Source organism: Coccinella septempunctata, chromosome 2, assembly GCF_907165205.1.
Source record: "Coccinella septempunctata chromosome 2, icCocSept1.1, whole genome shotgun sequence".
NCBI classification, from domain to species: Eukaryota; Metazoa; Arthropoda; class Insecta; order Coleoptera; family Coccinellidae; genus Coccinella; species Coccinella septempunctata.
The window spans coordinates 47,877,263-47,893,726 of NC_058190.1; the positions used below are offsets into that span (position 1 = coordinate 47,877,263).

General features: G+C 33.3%; 5 protein-coding genes across 6 annotated transcripts; 3 read left to right on the forward strand and 2 right to left on the reverse strand.

Moving 5' to 3' along the window:
• The first annotated feature begins 158 nt into the window (after positions 1–158).
• On the forward strand, positions 159–3,485 carry LOC123306653 (putative glutaminase 2). Of its 2 annotated transcripts, XM_044888753.1 has the most exons (11): positions 159–509; positions 757–844; positions 896–1,023; positions 1,072–1,201; positions 1,309–1,552; positions 1,687–1,811; positions 1,863–2,021; positions 2,114–2,290; positions 2,454–2,585; positions 2,656–2,816; positions 3,076–3,485. In XM_044888753.1, exons 1-11 carry the CDS (start codon positions 424–426, stop codon positions 3,440–3,442), a joined length of 1,797 nt encoding a protein of 598 aa, XP_044744688.1. In that variant the 5' UTR covers positions 159–423; the 3' UTR covers positions 3,443–3,485. The 2 variants fall into 2 exon arrangements, with proteins under 2 accessions (XP_044744688.1, XP_044744689.1); XM_044888754.1 differs by lacking the exon at positions 159–509 and having other exon boundaries at positions 796–844; positions 912–1,023.
• Positions 3,486–3,864: 379 nt separating this feature from the next.
• Positions 3,865–6,639, reverse strand: LOC123308625 (nicalin). Its single transcript, XM_044891373.1, has 7 exons — positions 6,366–6,639; positions 6,081–6,268; positions 5,681–6,010; positions 5,035–5,244; positions 4,572–4,976; positions 4,213–4,433; positions 3,865–4,159 (listed from the first exon to the last, which is right to left on the reverse strand). The coding sequence occupies exons 1-7, from the start codon at positions 6,529–6,531 to the stop codon at positions 4,021–4,023; spliced, it is 1,659 nt and encodes a 552-aa protein (XP_044747308.1). The 5' UTR covers positions 6,532–6,639; the 3' UTR covers positions 3,865–4,020.
• A 59-nt stretch (positions 6,640–6,698) lies between these two features.
• On the forward strand, positions 6,699–8,868 carry LOC123308627 (tRNA (adenine(37)-N6)-methyltransferase). The gene is made up of 6 exons (XM_044891375.1): positions 6,699–6,883; positions 6,934–7,251; positions 7,312–7,586; positions 7,691–7,859; positions 7,969–8,176; positions 8,282–8,868. The coding sequence occupies exons 1-6, from the start codon at positions 6,804–6,806 to the stop codon at positions 8,492–8,494; spliced, it is 1,263 nt and encodes a 420-aa protein (XP_044747310.1). The 5' UTR covers positions 6,699–6,803; the 3' UTR covers positions 8,495–8,868.
• On the reverse strand, positions 8,652–13,842 carry LOC123308626 (fukutin-related protein). Its single transcript, XM_044891374.1, has 4 exons — positions 13,745–13,842; positions 12,013–12,446; positions 11,648–11,949; positions 8,652–10,947 (listed from the first exon to the last, which is right to left on the reverse strand). Exons 1-4 carry the CDS (start codon positions 13,792–13,794, stop codon positions 10,162–10,164), a joined length of 1,572 nt encoding a protein of 523 aa, XP_044747309.1. The 5' UTR covers positions 13,795–13,842; the 3' UTR covers positions 8,652–10,161.
• Positions 13,843–13,857: 15 nt separating this feature from the next.
• LOC123308628 (peroxisomal membrane protein PMP34) lies at positions 13,858–16,084 on the forward strand. Its single transcript, XM_044891376.1, has 5 exons — positions 13,858–14,188; positions 14,248–14,308; positions 14,397–14,466; positions 14,522–14,946; positions 15,117–16,084. The coding sequence occupies exons 1-5, from the start codon at positions 14,123–14,125 to the stop codon at positions 15,371–15,373; spliced, it is 879 nt and encodes a 292-aa protein (XP_044747311.1). The 5' UTR covers positions 13,858–14,122; the 3' UTR covers positions 15,374–16,084.
• Positions 16,085–16,464: the final 380 nt, after the last annotated feature.

Genomic DNA, 16,464 nt, shown 5'->3' on the forward strand with positions numbered 1-16,464 from the left:
TGGTTTACATTTATTTATGGCGGAGTTCAGCTCTTCCATTGTGAAGGGGGTGGAGAGTTCGGTCGTTTCGTCGCCTTCTATTCGTTTGATATTGGTTGTTTTCCTGTTGGGCTTTTGGTCTGGTTTGCCATTTTGCACGAGCTGAGCGGCAAACTAATATGATATATCATTATTTTATTGTTTAGATTTTTATAATTTTCTCTGTATGTATTTGTTAATTTGAATAAACAAATACTTCATAAATTTTTCTTCTTTTATTCAAAACCTCTGATGGCCCACCCTAGAATCAATTAATAATCAACCACTGTCATCATGTTGTCAATTATACAAATTAGGAGAAATCTAGAAAAACTGTGTTGGAGTTTGGTAGTTCATTAACTGAAAGTGATATTCAGTGAAGTAAATGAAATTGATTTTTATGGTATGAGGAGAATTAGCCAAGGCATTTTGGAAAAATTACGTTTTCATACTTGGAATCAAAGAAATTATGCTCCACGTAGAGCAAAAGAGTAAGTAATTTCAAGATAATGAACTGCTTCCTTCCCATCTTTCTTGTTCATTAGGTATCTTATGAAAAGTAAAATGAAAAAAACTAGTTGAAGTAATTGATACAAAGAAAAGTTACGATCTGAATGGAACTCGCCAACCACCATCACACAACTTCCTCCGCAGAATGGTCTTCCTATTGATACTCCGAGTTATGGTGGTTGGCTAGTTCGATTTAGATGCGAATTGACTTTGATTGAAATTTTTTAGATTTTACGCGGAAGGAAAATCCGACAAAATATTCAATCTCCTCAAAAATCCCGAAACAAACTTACTTCTTGTACCAAAGTTTATAACTGTAAGTACGAAATCTGTTTCCAGTAATATGCTGCTGAATACTATTTTGTAGGAATTGGATGCCTTAGGTTTAAAAGTTGACGATCCTCGACTCTCGCAAATGTTTAACCAAATTGAGGAATACAAGAAAAATAACGATTCGAATTATTACGAAGGCGTCAGCGCAGACACATTCAGAGAGTAAGCTAGCTTCAGTTCATTGCTTTTGCTTTTAACTATTAATTTCAGATTAACGAAGTCAAACATCCAATTGATAACACGAGCTTTTGAAAGTGAGCTCGTTATTTCCAATTGGTTAGATTTTCAGAAAGAAATTGAGGATTTATTTGAATTGTGCAGACGAAATGAAGAAGGTGAGGTAAGAACATCAATATCGAATGGTCAACCTATGTATAAAGTTTGGCATGACCTATAATAGCTTGTGCTCTTCTCTAATCTTGGTCTTTTTATGAATATTTCCCATAGGTGGCAACCTACATCCCCCAACTTGGGCAAGTGGATCCATCAAATTGGGCTCTAAGTATATGTACGGTTGATGGTCAGAGGTTCAGCTTAGGCAATTTCAAAGAATATTTCACTATACAATCGGTTTCGAAACCATTCACTTACGCAATGGCCCTAGATAACTTAGGGGAAAACGTCGTACACGAATATGTTGGTAAAGAACCAAGTGGGAGGATGTTCAACGAGTTGATTTTGAATCACGAGAGTGAGTATTATTTTTTCCAACAATCCAATGCCGTTAGACCTAAAGAAGGTCTGCAAGTTGAAGCTCCCCAAAAAAAAATATTAAAATTATTTGAAAAACATGAAAATCCTACATTTCCTTATTTTGTTCCTCAGAAAAACCCCATAATCCCATGATAAATCCAGGTGCTATTGTTGTCTGTTCCCTCATACATTCCATGGTGGACAATTTTGGAGGAAAACCAAGTTTAGTGTTCGACAGGACCAAAACCGTCTTCGATGTGAGAATGTTGCCCCTAGCAATAATTCATCATTAATCCATGTTCGTTTAGAAATTAGCCGGAGGCCTCCATGTTGGATTCAATACATCAGTTTATATATCTGAACAAGAAGCTGCCGACAGAAATTATGCCATTGCTTTCTATCTGAAAGAGCACAAATGTTTTCCTCCAAAATCGAGACTAGGAGACACTTTGAAATTCTATTTTAGGGTAAATGCATTAGAGACTAGAAGCTGGTTTTTTAATCTTTAATATTGTTTGGCTTAAGGGGTGGAACCTAACCGAACAACAATATTTTCCAGTGCTGTTCGCTAGATGTTACAACAAGAATTTTGGCACTGATGGGAGCAACTCTTGCGAACTCTGGGGTTAATCCTATAACGTCAGATCGAATATTCAAAGCAAACAGTGTTAAGGATACTCTTTCTCTGATGTACAGTTGCGGCATGTATGATTATTCTGGCGAATTTGCATTTGAAGTGAGTATGTTTAAAACTGAGCAATTTAGTTATTAGTAACCATTTGAAAACTCCCGCGCTTGGATATACAAATTTCGTCACATGTGGAATCTGCCACTAAACTTTTCACATAATGGCAGAGACAAATAAATAATAACAAAAGTATCATTGTTTTATCCGTTAGGTTGGACTTCCCGGAAAATCAGGAGTTAGTGGCGCAATGGTTATTGCCATTCCTGATGTTATGGGGATAGGCCTATGGTCTCCTAGATTAGGACGTTTGGGGAACAGTAAACGAGGAATTCAGTTCTGTAAAGTGAGTACATTAGAAGAGTAATGCCCAAACTTCACGTGAAAAATCTTCAATTTTTCCCCAATTACAACAGGAACTGGTCAAAAAGTATCCTTTTCATCAATATGACAATCAGAGGGTCTACCCTGATCATGCAGATAGAAGGAAAGTAATATCACAAACTGATAAAACAATTATGACTACATTTGAAATACTGAGTGCTGCTGCTGGTGGGCATCTGCATATTCTCAAGAAGTAAGCAATGAAAGCTACTGGACAATGTTTTGTGTTTTTCCTCTCCTGCTTTGCACATTATTTACAATTCACACATAAGGTGACATCTCTGATAAATCTATTGAAGCACAATTCCAATATTTATATCCTTCACAATTTTTGGAATAAACCGAAATGATTAATCCAAATATACAGAGTGTGTGAAAACTAACACACAAAATTCATATCTCTGAAATCTAAGATTTGCTGAAACAATTCAACTTCATATTCACCATTTCAGGTTTTTCCTGTATGGAATAAACTTAGAAATGACGGATTATGACGGTAGAACACCGTTGCACCTGGCTGCCGTTGAGGGCCATTTAGCATGTGTTGAGTTCTTAGTGAAAAATGCAAAAGTCAAGACAGATCCAGTAGATAGATGGGGTCAAACACCACTATTGGCAGCTCAGAATAACAACCAGACCACGGTTGTAAGTTTTCTCAAGTCATATGAAACTACAGAAGAACAAAGTGAAACTATAAAGAAGGACTCTGGAAATTCTGCAAAGGATAGTTCCCTAGATGAGACAGAATTCAATCCGCTTGAATTAGATAAGAAAAGTGAAAATGATTTCAATGATCCAAAAAAGGGGGACAATACCTGATGAACTTAGAATTGATTTAAACAAATAAAGAGGTGTTACCACTTGTTTGCACATATATACACTCTATTAAAGAATATGTTGGTAATAACCCATTCAGTACGATTTTGAATTAATTCTGGGGCCCATAGACCACAGAAGTCTATGTACTGACTGAATATACACTGCTCAACAACTTCAGGATGTTTATTTTAATCAGAAATGGCCGAAAAGTGTATAAATTTTAATCTTAAGGCTTGTTTATGCTGGCTTATAACTTCAACTTTACTACATAGGTGCATTATTGGAGTTTTACAACTGAAAACATGAAACATTCAAGATTACTTTCAGAGTTGGGGATTAGGGAACAAGTTACTGGCCAGAATAAACCCACCCTCCCATTTCAGTCAAATCTACAAAAAGTGCAGAAACAAGTCAGACGAAAATGAGAAAAAAATTATTTATTTCAACAAATAAATTAACTATGTATATGAAAATGAAACAAAATTATTGAGTAAAAAATACTCATTGAATAACAGAAAAATGCATTTGATCCAAATATTTCTAAAAATTACTACTTACTGTATTTGAAGTCGTATATATTACTTAGTCTTTTTTTTTGCAGTCAAGCAGCATGCCAAATTGTAAAATAATGAGAATTTTTGTACGAGAAAATAAATAACTGTGAGGTATAAGGCTATGACGAAAGTCAAGAAAAGGTCGAATACTGCAGGTTTCACACTGAAAAAGAAGTTGGTTGTAAAAAATTCTTACTTTATTCAGTATCGACTTACCTATAGATATTCACTATGCTTTTGGTGATATCATAAAAATTGAACTCTGGATCTCTCTTATCCGGACTAGCATAATAAACTTTGGTATCGATTAAATGTTGATCGAAATAGTCTTTGAAAACTTTAATGAGATAATTATCCTTACTGCCTAGTATTTGGGTTGATCGTGGTTGGCTAGTTACCACATCTAACCAAAACTCCATATGTTCCCTATTCACATCCTACAAAAAAAACAATAAGGTAAACGATTACTCAGGTATTTGAGGAATCATAGAAATATGATTCCAATATTCAGATTCAAATAGATTAATTCATACCATCTTTTCCTTTTGAGAGGGCAACATGAAATTAAATCTTACCATCGCTTTTCCAAATATGGCTTCATTAGAAACATTATAAATATGCCTTGCAATTGCTTCAGCAATCACTCTCGCATTGTACTCCAATCTATCTATATTGACATGGCTTTTCACATCCAAAATTGTATTTCTATTATTATCTCTGTAATTTTTCACCGTTGACAAAGTGAATGCTGGTAATCTTCGTATACTGAATCTTTCATGTTCCCAGGCTAGAATGTCCTCTGCTAAATTAATTTTCTTATGGACCCCCTCAACAGTTACATTAGAATGATATCCAGCAGCAGCTTTTAGTTCTCTGAAGAAGGAATGTGGAGGTGTGCCCTCTTTAGGAGGCTTTGAAACATGCATATAGAGAGAGTCGCTGTTTGCGAGGGTATCTAAACATACAACATAAGATGCGTCCTGAAAGAAATCATCAAAAGTACAATAATTCATCATTCATTGCTTATATGATATCTACCTGGATGAGTGATCCATCTAAAGAATCTAACTGATCTTCCAACCACTTCTTACTACCCATAAAATTAATTTTTCCCCCTCCAGAGAGAAGGAAGATTATATTGAATTTCCCATGAGTTTTGGGATCAGCATACAATTCTGAGAACAGCCTGATCAATTCAAAAAGGACAACTATTCCAGAACCATTTGAATCAGCACCAAAAGATAGCTCCTAAAAGTGATGTTTTTACATTTCCAAATAATAATTGTAGTTCATAAATATTATCACTCTCAATAAAACTATCTCTAAACATTTACTCATTTATAAATAACCAGAGCACTTCAGTAGATTGCTCCATTTTCATTATTTATTTATTGATTAGAAAGCAATCTTTGAATAAACACGAAGTTCTTAAAAATACTGAATATTCGACATTGTATACCTCTCAAATAGTGATAGTCACCATTCTGGGATTCAATAAGTAAACTCAATTGTTCTTTCCTTATAGCAAAAACAAAAAATGATATTTTCATGTAAAAATGAACCTAACCTCTCCTCAAAATTATTCATTTCTATACAGCACTTAGTGATTATGCTAATTCATTAGGGTGTCCTCCCTCTTGAGGAAAACCAGTCATGCAAAATAGATAATATAGATTGAACTTACTGGTGCGATGCCAAAGCTATCATAATGAGCAACAATAGCAATGGTAGAAACTTTTTCATCTTTCAAATTATTTGCAATAAGTTGCCCCTGAATTGTTGCAACTTTTACATCTTTCTTAATACTTGGTGTACCTGATGAAACAACAATTTGATAACCATTAGCAGCCACTGAGGAAAATAAGGCTTCAGCTGCAGATCTTTTCAAATCATTGGCTGCTGAATTCACTGATATCTCAGTAAAAATATGTTCAAACTCTGGTGAGTCTTTTATGAAATAAACAGGTATGGAAGTTTCCTGGTTCATCAGAGCACCTTCAAGCGATGATAAATGCTGAGAAAAATATATTGCCATTAAGATTGAATCTAACCATATGAAATTTGAAAATGGTTTTATATCCAACCTCTTTTTCCTCAGGAGATAGAGTGGTCAAATCACTCGGAACTAAAATCAATAAAGCTCCTGCTTTGGTAACAACATCTCTCATTTGTGCAACTGATAAATCTTTCATTTTCGTAACAACACAATGTCTAGGCGATTTCCAATTTGTTAGAGACCTGGCTTCTAGATTTATGGAGGCTCCACGACTTCCTGCAGTGAAATAGTTTTTTGATATTCTGGACTACTCAACATGCTGGTATTTACTATTTCTTAGATATCGACATATCATTCATTCCCATAAACTCACCATGTGATAATCCATTCAAATCGTACTGCTGCATTCGATAAACGGGAAATTCATGAGATCCATGAACCGGATTAATAGGAGATATTATAATAAAAATTGGCAGAAATAATAAAATATAGTAAGGTAGATAACCCTTGAAGAATTCGTCGATTTCTTCTAACCACATTGCTGAAGATTATTTTCTTGCAGTTAATTTATTCGAATGAATTTGAGTAATTTAATTTTGCCTTCGATTAAAAACGTAACCTATCATAACCTGCATAGAAGAGGATTACATAATTCAGTTTTTGCTCTACTATGTCACATGTCACACATCACACATTTTTAAGTTCAAATGATGAATAGATCCTTCGTCTGTTTCTGCGTTTGAAAAAAGCAGTGGAGAAAAGTGAAAAAATCAAATTTCTAATTTTAACTCAATAATATTGAATTTTTGTTATGGAACACGAAACACTTAATGATTTTGCTCATTTGCAAAATCAGTTGCAAATGGCCAGAAATGAAATAAATAATTTGAGGTAATTCTCTTGCTTAAAAGTGAATTATTGCCATCATTGATTATTTTCAGGAAACAATTATCCCAACTCAAATATGAACATAAGGATATGTGTGATAAGATCTCAAATAAGTTGAGCAACTTCAAATGTGAAAATTGCAAATCTAATCTAACAGCAATTCAGCCCCCAACAACATCTCGTAATAGAGATACTAACTATGCACAATTCAGGTACATAGGAACAATAAGTACAGAATTTCCTTCCAAACGAGGTATCCCCAGACAACCAAATGTATGCAGCGAAGCACTAGGAAAGTTAATTCTCAATAATGATGTTTTTACAAATCCCCACCATGCACTGGAGGGCTTGGAAAAGTTCTCTCATATGTGGTGAGTAGAAACAGAAAAACGCAAGAATCAATCATTTCTACAATTCAGACAATCTTTCAGGATACTATTCCACTTTCATCAAACGGAATCAACACATTTACCTGCCAAAATTGCACCACCCAGACTTAATGGAATGAGACTAGGAGTTTTTGGAACAAGATCCCCACACAGACCCTCCCCAATAGGGTTATCATTGGTAAAGATCAATGAAATATCTGGAAACACAATTACTTTTAATGGAGTAGATATGATGGATAAAACACCTGTTTTGGATATAAAACCATTTATTCCTCATTATGATGTTCCAAATTCCATTGCTTATGGATATAGTTCGGGTAATAGATCTAACTAGACAAATTCAAGTAATCGAATTAAAATTCATCTCACCATAGAGCAGCAGAAATTTCGCTAAGTATTCAATCAATTTTTTAATTTTAAGGTAATATAACTAGACCAATGGAAGAAGAAAACACCTCTGAACTAAATGAGGACAACTCTGTGCCTCAACACTCTGAATCTCGAACACTAGTAGGTCAAGAAAGTGAAAGATATACGGTTCCAGGAGCCAGTAATAACATTGATAGAAGGAGTTCCTCCTTTAGTGACAAGTAAGTTATGTGAAATATTTGTCCTATATACTAATCTACAGAATGGGCATGTGAGGAAACCATACAAGGCTGTTTCTTCATTAACAAAAATTACTTTTTCATAATACAGTGCACATTTGAGAATGGTTGAACGTGAAGCACCTGATGGAGAAGAGGAAGATTCAGTTACTAACTCAAGTACAAATGCAACATCTCATCCTAATTCATACAATAATGAAATTAGAGTACCTCAATGGTTGGATAACCCTGTGGTGCCTACCTTAACGGTACAATTCAGGATGTCTGCAATCATTCAATTAAGACAATTCGGAGCAGAAGTAAGTACAGAAATAGGAACTTTTCAAGTTAAAAAAAATTTCATTATCAATTTTTAAAATTATTCCCATTGAATTCAGATGCATAAATTTTTTAATTTCTTTTAGGAAGAGGAAAAGAAAAAAATTATTGAAAGTATATTATCTCAAGACCCTCGTTCAATCTACTTGAGGGAACAGCAGGGTGATAGTGAATTTGTGTTTAGAATAGCAGGTGTGTATGTTTGTTGTCTTTTCGATGATGCTAAAAGAGTTGTTTATGTTAACAAAATATTGATGGCCGAAGAATATGGTCCAAGTGAAATTTCACCCAAGACATAAATACGGCCAAAAATCAAAGTGACTGCGATTATTCATAATTTTAAGTTGGTCTTATGTTTACGAAAACTACCTTGTTATATTCGAAGTATAAAACTCATATAATACTTTTAGACCGAATGGTGATATTGACAAACTGCAAATTTTTTCAAATTTTTGCCATCTTTGAAAATACAGAAAGGACAGTTTGTAAAGTGGGAAAATGAATTAGCTTCAAGTAAAGGGAAAAAACATGACAACTTTCGGTATAAAAGTAATCTTTATGAATTGTGATATTGAGATTATTTTCATATGGAGAATTTGCACATTATTTTATTCTAATTTATGCTACATAGTTATTTTTACTACCATTGAGCTATAAAAATGTCATTAATCTATTCCTGTTGTATTTATTTTGAATGTGTTGACAGCGTTGATAATAGGGTATGAAAAGAACTAGTTCAAGCAACTCTGGAGGGGTTCAATAAAGTACCGAAAATATGTAACACTAATTTGGCCTTGATCTCTGAAACCTAGAAATGCTAAATTTTAACCATTTCTTTTTTTACTTGATATGAATATTATTGCATATTTTTCTTAGCAGAACACGTATTCAACCTAGAATATTCTATTTTATAAATTTCAAATTATTGATCCTCATAATAAAAGTTTGCAATAGTCTTTAGCAAAGTTTTTGTACTAATTTTTATGTGTCTTAGCCTTCTGTTTGCTAATGAGTTTAAAACACTATTTGCCTATTGAGAATCGATCAATGTTTCTTGCTGGATGAAACTTATTTATAATTCTTAGAATTGACCAACCTGTTTTAGACTTTTTTGAAATTTACTGGAATTTCAGGTCCCTTTCAACAATATTTTTTGGCAGTCAGGTATGAGGATTTTTTAAAAATTTCATTTCTTCTGGTTGAGAAAGAGTCAATTTTCTTTTCGTAAAAAAAGCGCGATATAGCCCCATCCACCACAAAAATGATCTGGGAGAAGTGCATATTAAAGATTTTTAATTAAGGTTAAGGACTTTATTAAACATTAATTGTTCCAGCAATACATAAAATTTGGCACAATTTCAACAATCATATACATATTTTATATCCATAATAAACTGCATATATGCTAAGGTTTCAATAGAATTCTAAACTCTTCTTCCAAATATCCTCTAGTTACAGGGCGCTTTCAGAGGTAAGCCTTTTTGATAGGTACATCGCGTCGAAAAAAAACCCATTTCATAAATAATTTGTCTTGTGAAATACTCAATTTGGAAGTTATCAGTCCCTCAATTTCAATATGATTTCATAAAATTTCAAGTACTGAAAAGACATGCACGATTTAGTTCAGTACATGCATCTAGACTCTGTTTGTGAGTTTTTTTTTTGTTCTTTCATTGGTTTAGTTTTTTATTGGTGACCTTTGGATTATTTTGATGAGTTTTACTTCCTGGTAAAAAAAGTAACATTTGAAAACACCCTGAACATCTATAAAATTTAAAAATGACAAACTTTGAAATGGAAGAATAACATCAACATTAAATAACTTCAAAAGTACATACTACATGAGTATCATTACATTCGATGTTTGACTTTCTAAGGCAGTTCTGTTCACCACACTCTTCTATCAATCCAACTATTTAAGCTTAGGTACTTTTATGAGTAGTAATTCATCACTATCAAATTTTTTTTACTTTGTCTGAAACTTTTTCTCCTTAGGATTAGGATACTCTGGTTTCTCAATGCTACCTTTTCCAAATTTGTTCTCTAGAAACTTTCTGACGTTGTTTGGGCATGGTACACTTCTTCCAATGAATTCAATACTAGACATGGGGTGTAAGAAGTTATCAGGGAATTCCATATTCTTACTTGACTCAAATAAGGAATCTCTTGACATTGTTCCATTTTTATGAACGAAAGGTAGTAGATTAACAAATATCCTATTGATCTTGCTGAAGTGAACTCTAAATTGATTAGATTCCTTCACTTTTTCCCAATAGAAGCCCTTATTATCTATAACAGATTTGTTTTGTGCAATTTGGAGCCATTTACAGCGATCACTATCTTCTATCATGTATCCTATATCCACGTCATGATCCCATGGCAGTATATCACCACTTCTTACTGCTCCTAGAAGACTGCCACTTTCTAACCAATATCTGATGCCATATTGATCCAGTAGTCCAAGAACGTATTTTGTTGTTTTTTTCAAATGTGTCAAGCAGCAAGGGGGTGTCCATCTATTTTCATAGAGGTAAACAGGCATGGCATCTATGACTTCTCCAAAACATCGAGGCGTTTCCCTATTACAACCATAATATTCACTTTTGCCTTCTTTCACCACAAGTTTTATCCTAAGTAGTTTATATAGTGATTTCAAACGTTCTTGATTTATCTGTTTCAATTTCCATTTTGAATGGTGTGTTCTGAATTTGGAATTTCCTTCATGAAACATTCCTGTATTCAGTATAAATGCCTGTAAATAAAAAGTTAATCTTTTGAATAGGTGAAAATATACAAAGAATCTTACATTGAAAATGATCTTACCTGACTTCTACGGCTAACTACACATCACAATTATAAAACTACAACAAAATTCAAATCAATTAGTCTGATGGGTGCCCTTCCAAAAAATATTAATTAATACTTAACCATTTCTAAATTCTTGTGTGTCTTGATTGAATGAAGTCTATCACACTTATCTTATATATTATTGGAGGAAAAATGTGGTTGACTACATCTAATTAAGCCATACAAGAATTTAGAAAATGTTATATTCATATTGTTTATAAATTTTCTGGCGGGCACCAAGACTGAATACATTGCCACTTCTAATTTCTACTCTAAGGAACATTCCTCAAATTACTTCAAACATTGAGCTGATAACCAAATTGTCATTATATGAGAGAGGAAACTTGTTTGATATAGATACATACTCATTATCTTTGACAAACTAGAACAGAAACGAATAGTTGAATTTCTGGTTCAAACCTGACTGCTGAAAGTAACCTTTATAACCTAGATTCTCTAAGGAAAATGGAATAATCATAATAAACTATGATAAAACTTGAATTGAATAGAAATTAAACATTTCAATACCACTGGCAAGCAGCAAGCGATCTAGTAAGTTTTTATAGAACATGCTCCAAGTACGAGAACACATACTATGTTATTACCTTTACATTTAAAGCTGCTGTTTGAATATATAGAGAAGAAGGAAATGGGAGCAAGAATGGATGCGACAAATTCTTCAGTAATTCAGTTTCCAAAAGTATTATCTGTTTTCCATTCACTGCATCACAATAAGAACTTTTAATAATGTTGTACTTCAAACTCCACTCCCTAGTATTAACATTTAACCTGAAGCATTCCAAGACCCTATTACCAGATACAGGTGAAACTATTATTGTCCCTTTAAATTCATTAGCCTTTTTCAAAAGTTTTTGTATAGAATGGGCTGAAATTATCCGAGTGGCATCTGGTATAAACAGGATATATTTTGTATCAATGCTGGAAATCGGAGATTGTGTATTTATTTTACCAAGAGATGGGGACAAATTCCATTGCTTCAAGTTACTGTTGTTAGAGCTTTTAGAAATGATTTTTAATGGTGGGTAAGGTATGTTATCATAAAGAATGAATATTTGAATGTTCTTGAAAATTTTGAGTATTGACCGAACAGTTGAAGATACATCATTGTCATGTGTTTCAAATTCTCGAATTACAACGGTAACTAATTTGCTTATGAGTTTCTCGGGAATTTTATTGCTGCTCAGTAATTTCAATTCGAATTCCGGTTTATTTTCGATGTACACTGTAGAAGTTAATTCTCCAGTAGCTATTTTATGGTAGTAACTGAAAAGGCGTAAGGAGTAGTAGAATAAACTTATATTTATAAACACTATCAAAAAAGCAATGATTTTAGTTAATTTAATTCTCATATCACGAACCACTAGAACCAAACATTTTCTTATGGGCATAGACATAGTCTCTATGTCTATGCCACAGAACAGACCCATATAGAAGGGAAACTCCCCTACTAAGAAGTGGGGTCAAGTTTCAGCGCCCCCATGCGGTGGTTCGAGGAAATAAAAGCGCCCTCTGGCGGCCGGAATTCGAAACAAATGAGCGGGAAAATTTGAAATGCTTCCTATTTAAAATCATTTGATTTGATTTTTGAAGTTCAGGATTGAAACAACGTACTGGAATGAGTTAATATAGCATGTCAAGATGCTATATTACCATTCCAGTACGAGTTGTTTCACATCCAATGTTCTCAGAAGCTTGATGACTTGAATAAAAAAAAACACATATGTAGGCAATGATATAACTATATTTCTTCATAAATAAATCATATATACATCACAGTGTATGGCCTTATATGTAAAGAATAAAATAAAAATAATTCTAATGTCCATATAATATACATCAAAGTTTATGGGTTTATAAGTAAAAAATAAAATAGAAATAATTCTAATGTCCATATAATATACATCAAAGTGTATGGGTTTATGAGTACAAAATAAAATAGAAATAATTCTAATGTCCATATATACATCAAAGTGTATGGACTTGATAGGAAAAAAATAAAATAGAAATGATTCTAATGTCGATATATATACATCAAAGTGTATGGGCATATATGTAAAATATAAAATAGAAATAATTATAATGTCCTATGGGAATGATTGGTTATAGGACTGAAGGAAAACACTGTTTTTTTTTTAACTTAGTCGACGTTTCATCAGTACTTTGCTGATTTTTTCAATTCAATTCAATTTGGGAGAACCCTTCATCATAAAGCACTAATATTCATGTAACCAATAATTCCCATATATATGTAAAAAATAAATTCACACTTTCACTCAAAATAGGATTTTCGTATTTGTTCAGTACTTTTAGTAGTCAACAAGGGATTACAAACTTTTTCCATCCAAAGTTTGATAATTTCCGGTTGTTTATTATCTGCTTCAGGAAACCGATGACGTCTACTAGTCTTATCACCACAGTTCGGCACACAAAATTTATTGCTTTTAATATTTCTATTTTCCGACATCTTATTCAATTATCAGAAAAAACACTTAGGAATCACGATGCACTTCACACTGCAGACAAAGACGAAAAGAATGAGGTTATGGAAATGTTTACAAACGTAAAATCAGCGATGGAAGCGACCCCATGCGGTGGTTCAACAAACTAAATAAGGGGTCCAGTTTTTGTAGCTGAGTTTCCCCTCTATCTTGACTTACTTTATGGTCTATGCAAACGTCTATGGAAACGGAGAACATAGATTGGAGAATGTCAGCTTTGAGGTTAGAATCATAGAATTTTCGATAACTGGCTCACTTCAGTCACTTCCACAGATAACAGAGTAGCTCACTTCACAGCGCTGTGACATGACATCTTGACCTAACCTAAATCCTCGCCGACTCGGAAAACTCCTTGTTTTTACGTTTTTCTAATCAATTTAAAATTAGTGCGCTTCGTAAATTTTTAATTATTTTCATCGTTAAACTATTGAGTATAAATTGAATCAAGATAATTGAAGAAAATTTTATTACGACCAATAAAATACATACGTGGTCAGTTTTTTTTGCAGTTTTCGTTTTGCAGTCTTAATAATCAAAGAGGAACTAATATTTTTAATAATAATGTCGCTCTCAAAATCTAGTATTTTCACGTACGAAAATTTAGTTCATGCTATTGCAGGAGCCGCGGTGAGTAGACTTACAAATTTCATATAGAACAACAATACTACTAAATTTTAATTTTACAGGGTGGTATATTTTCTATGGTATGCTTCTATCCACTGGAAACTATTAAATTCAGAATGCAGCGTAAGTAATTCATAATTATTAGTACGTCTTTCCTTTTCGAACAATTATTTGATCAACTAAATAATGATTATATATCTGAATTTCACAGTGGAAGATGTTGCATTGAAAGATAAAACCACTCAGGAAGCTATCATTCATATATTGAAAAATGAAGGAGTGTGAGTTCTCACAAGGAAAAGTTGATGGAAAGATTGAAACATAATTTTTTTTTAGTGAAGCTCTATATCGAGGTTGCCAGCCATGTCTTAATTCCATAGCAGTTTCGAGTTTTGTATTTTTCTATTCATTCCATAGTTTAAAGTCCCTTAAATTTGGGGAATTGAATAATACAGCCCAGTTAGATATGTTGTTGAGCTGTTTAGCTGGTTTTGTGAATATTTGTACAACAACACCTTTATGGGTTGTTAACAATAGATTGAAGTTGCAGAAACAGCTCTATTACACAGGACTTCTAGATGGAATGTTTCATATAGCCAAAAATGAGGGGATCGGTGCATTATGGTCTAGTTTCATACCATCTCTTATTTTACTTGTCAATCCTGTGATACATTTTACTGTTTATGAGTCTCTTAAGAGACATGTGAGAACAGACTCTGCATGGGCTTTCTTCCTCATGGGAGCAGTGTCCAAGACAATTGGTAAGTGTTACATTTCAATTAAAAAAAATTATATATAGATACCACATTTGGTTCAGGGGTTATTATTCAGTCAGATTGAATCCTTACTTTACTAATGCATTTTTGTTCTTTGAAATTGAAGAAAAGTAGTTTCTAGAATTGTAGAATCTCACATAACTATAACTTTTTAGCTACTCTTGTGACTTACCCTCTTCAAGTTGTTCAAACTAAACAAAGAGCTGAGAGAAATTTGGGTCCTGGAACATTAGCTATTCTTTTGTCTATGATTAAAAAGGATGGTCCTAAATCTCTTTACAGAGGCATGGAATCTAAATTACTCCAAACTGTTCTTATGGCAGCGTTAACATTCATGACATATGAGAAAATTGTAAGATTAATTTTCACAATTGTAATGGCTAGTTCTAAGTACAAAAAGCAGAAGAGTTGAGCTCTTATTTTATTAGATTTTGTATTTTTGGTTTTGGTGATTATGGAAAAGGTCTTGGATGTAAAGGATCAAGTATTTAGTTTGTAGCTCAATTGTTAGAATCAATAACAGAGGCTTGTTCACTCATAACTGGTGAGGCAGTCCCTCAAAAAATATTGTGTCACAAATATTTTCTTTGTAATTAATACACTTTCTCAAATATCGATTTGACAACTTACAGGTAGTTGTTTAAAAAATAATCCACAGTTACAAAAGCTCAAAATTTATCAGGGGAGTCTGTGAGATAGTCACTCCCTATATAACAAAAATTGTACCTTGCCAGTTATGAGTTAGGATAATGTATTTCATTTGTTCACCACAAAAATTGCCAATGAATGACAAATGATGATGATGATTTTGATAATGTAGGAAGTAGATACAATTTTTCCCTTTGAATTCAAATCTGCTGCTATTGAAAATCATGTGTATCTGGTGATATTAGAAATAAGCAACTAGGGTAATTCATTTTCCAATGTTGAAGAGATCTTGTGATTCTCATAGTGCCGAATCTCGTGAAGCCTTGTGATTCTAGTTTGATCTAAATTTCTAACCCAATAGTAGGGTTTTGAGCACCATTTGGATTTCATTTTTGTGTAAAATGGATTCATATATTATTTATTATTTTATTGCAATACTTGTTAATTGTTTGTCAAAATAAAAAATTTTTACTGATAGCTTTGTATAATTTGAGAATTCAAAGCCCCCAAAAATTTATAGTTCCATCTAGTTTTCCATTATTTGAAATAAACAAGAAGGAAAATAAATTCACCTTATCACAGAGTGCCTCGCCATTGTAAGCCAACTCAAAGAAGGTCTTGAACGAAAAAATATTAGGAGGAACGAGGAGTTCATTGAAGCTCTGGAGATGGTAGGCGAGCTGTAAATAGCTCTGATGGGGGGCACAATAAACAGAGCCCATTTCAATTTCTAATTTAAAATATTACTCTTTGTGTTCTTCCCCTACTGTTAGTACGATTCTCTGCTGGTGTGAAAACCCGGGAGGAGCAGAACGATCTCGGGGTTCAACGCCTGCCATTAACGATGAAAATGAG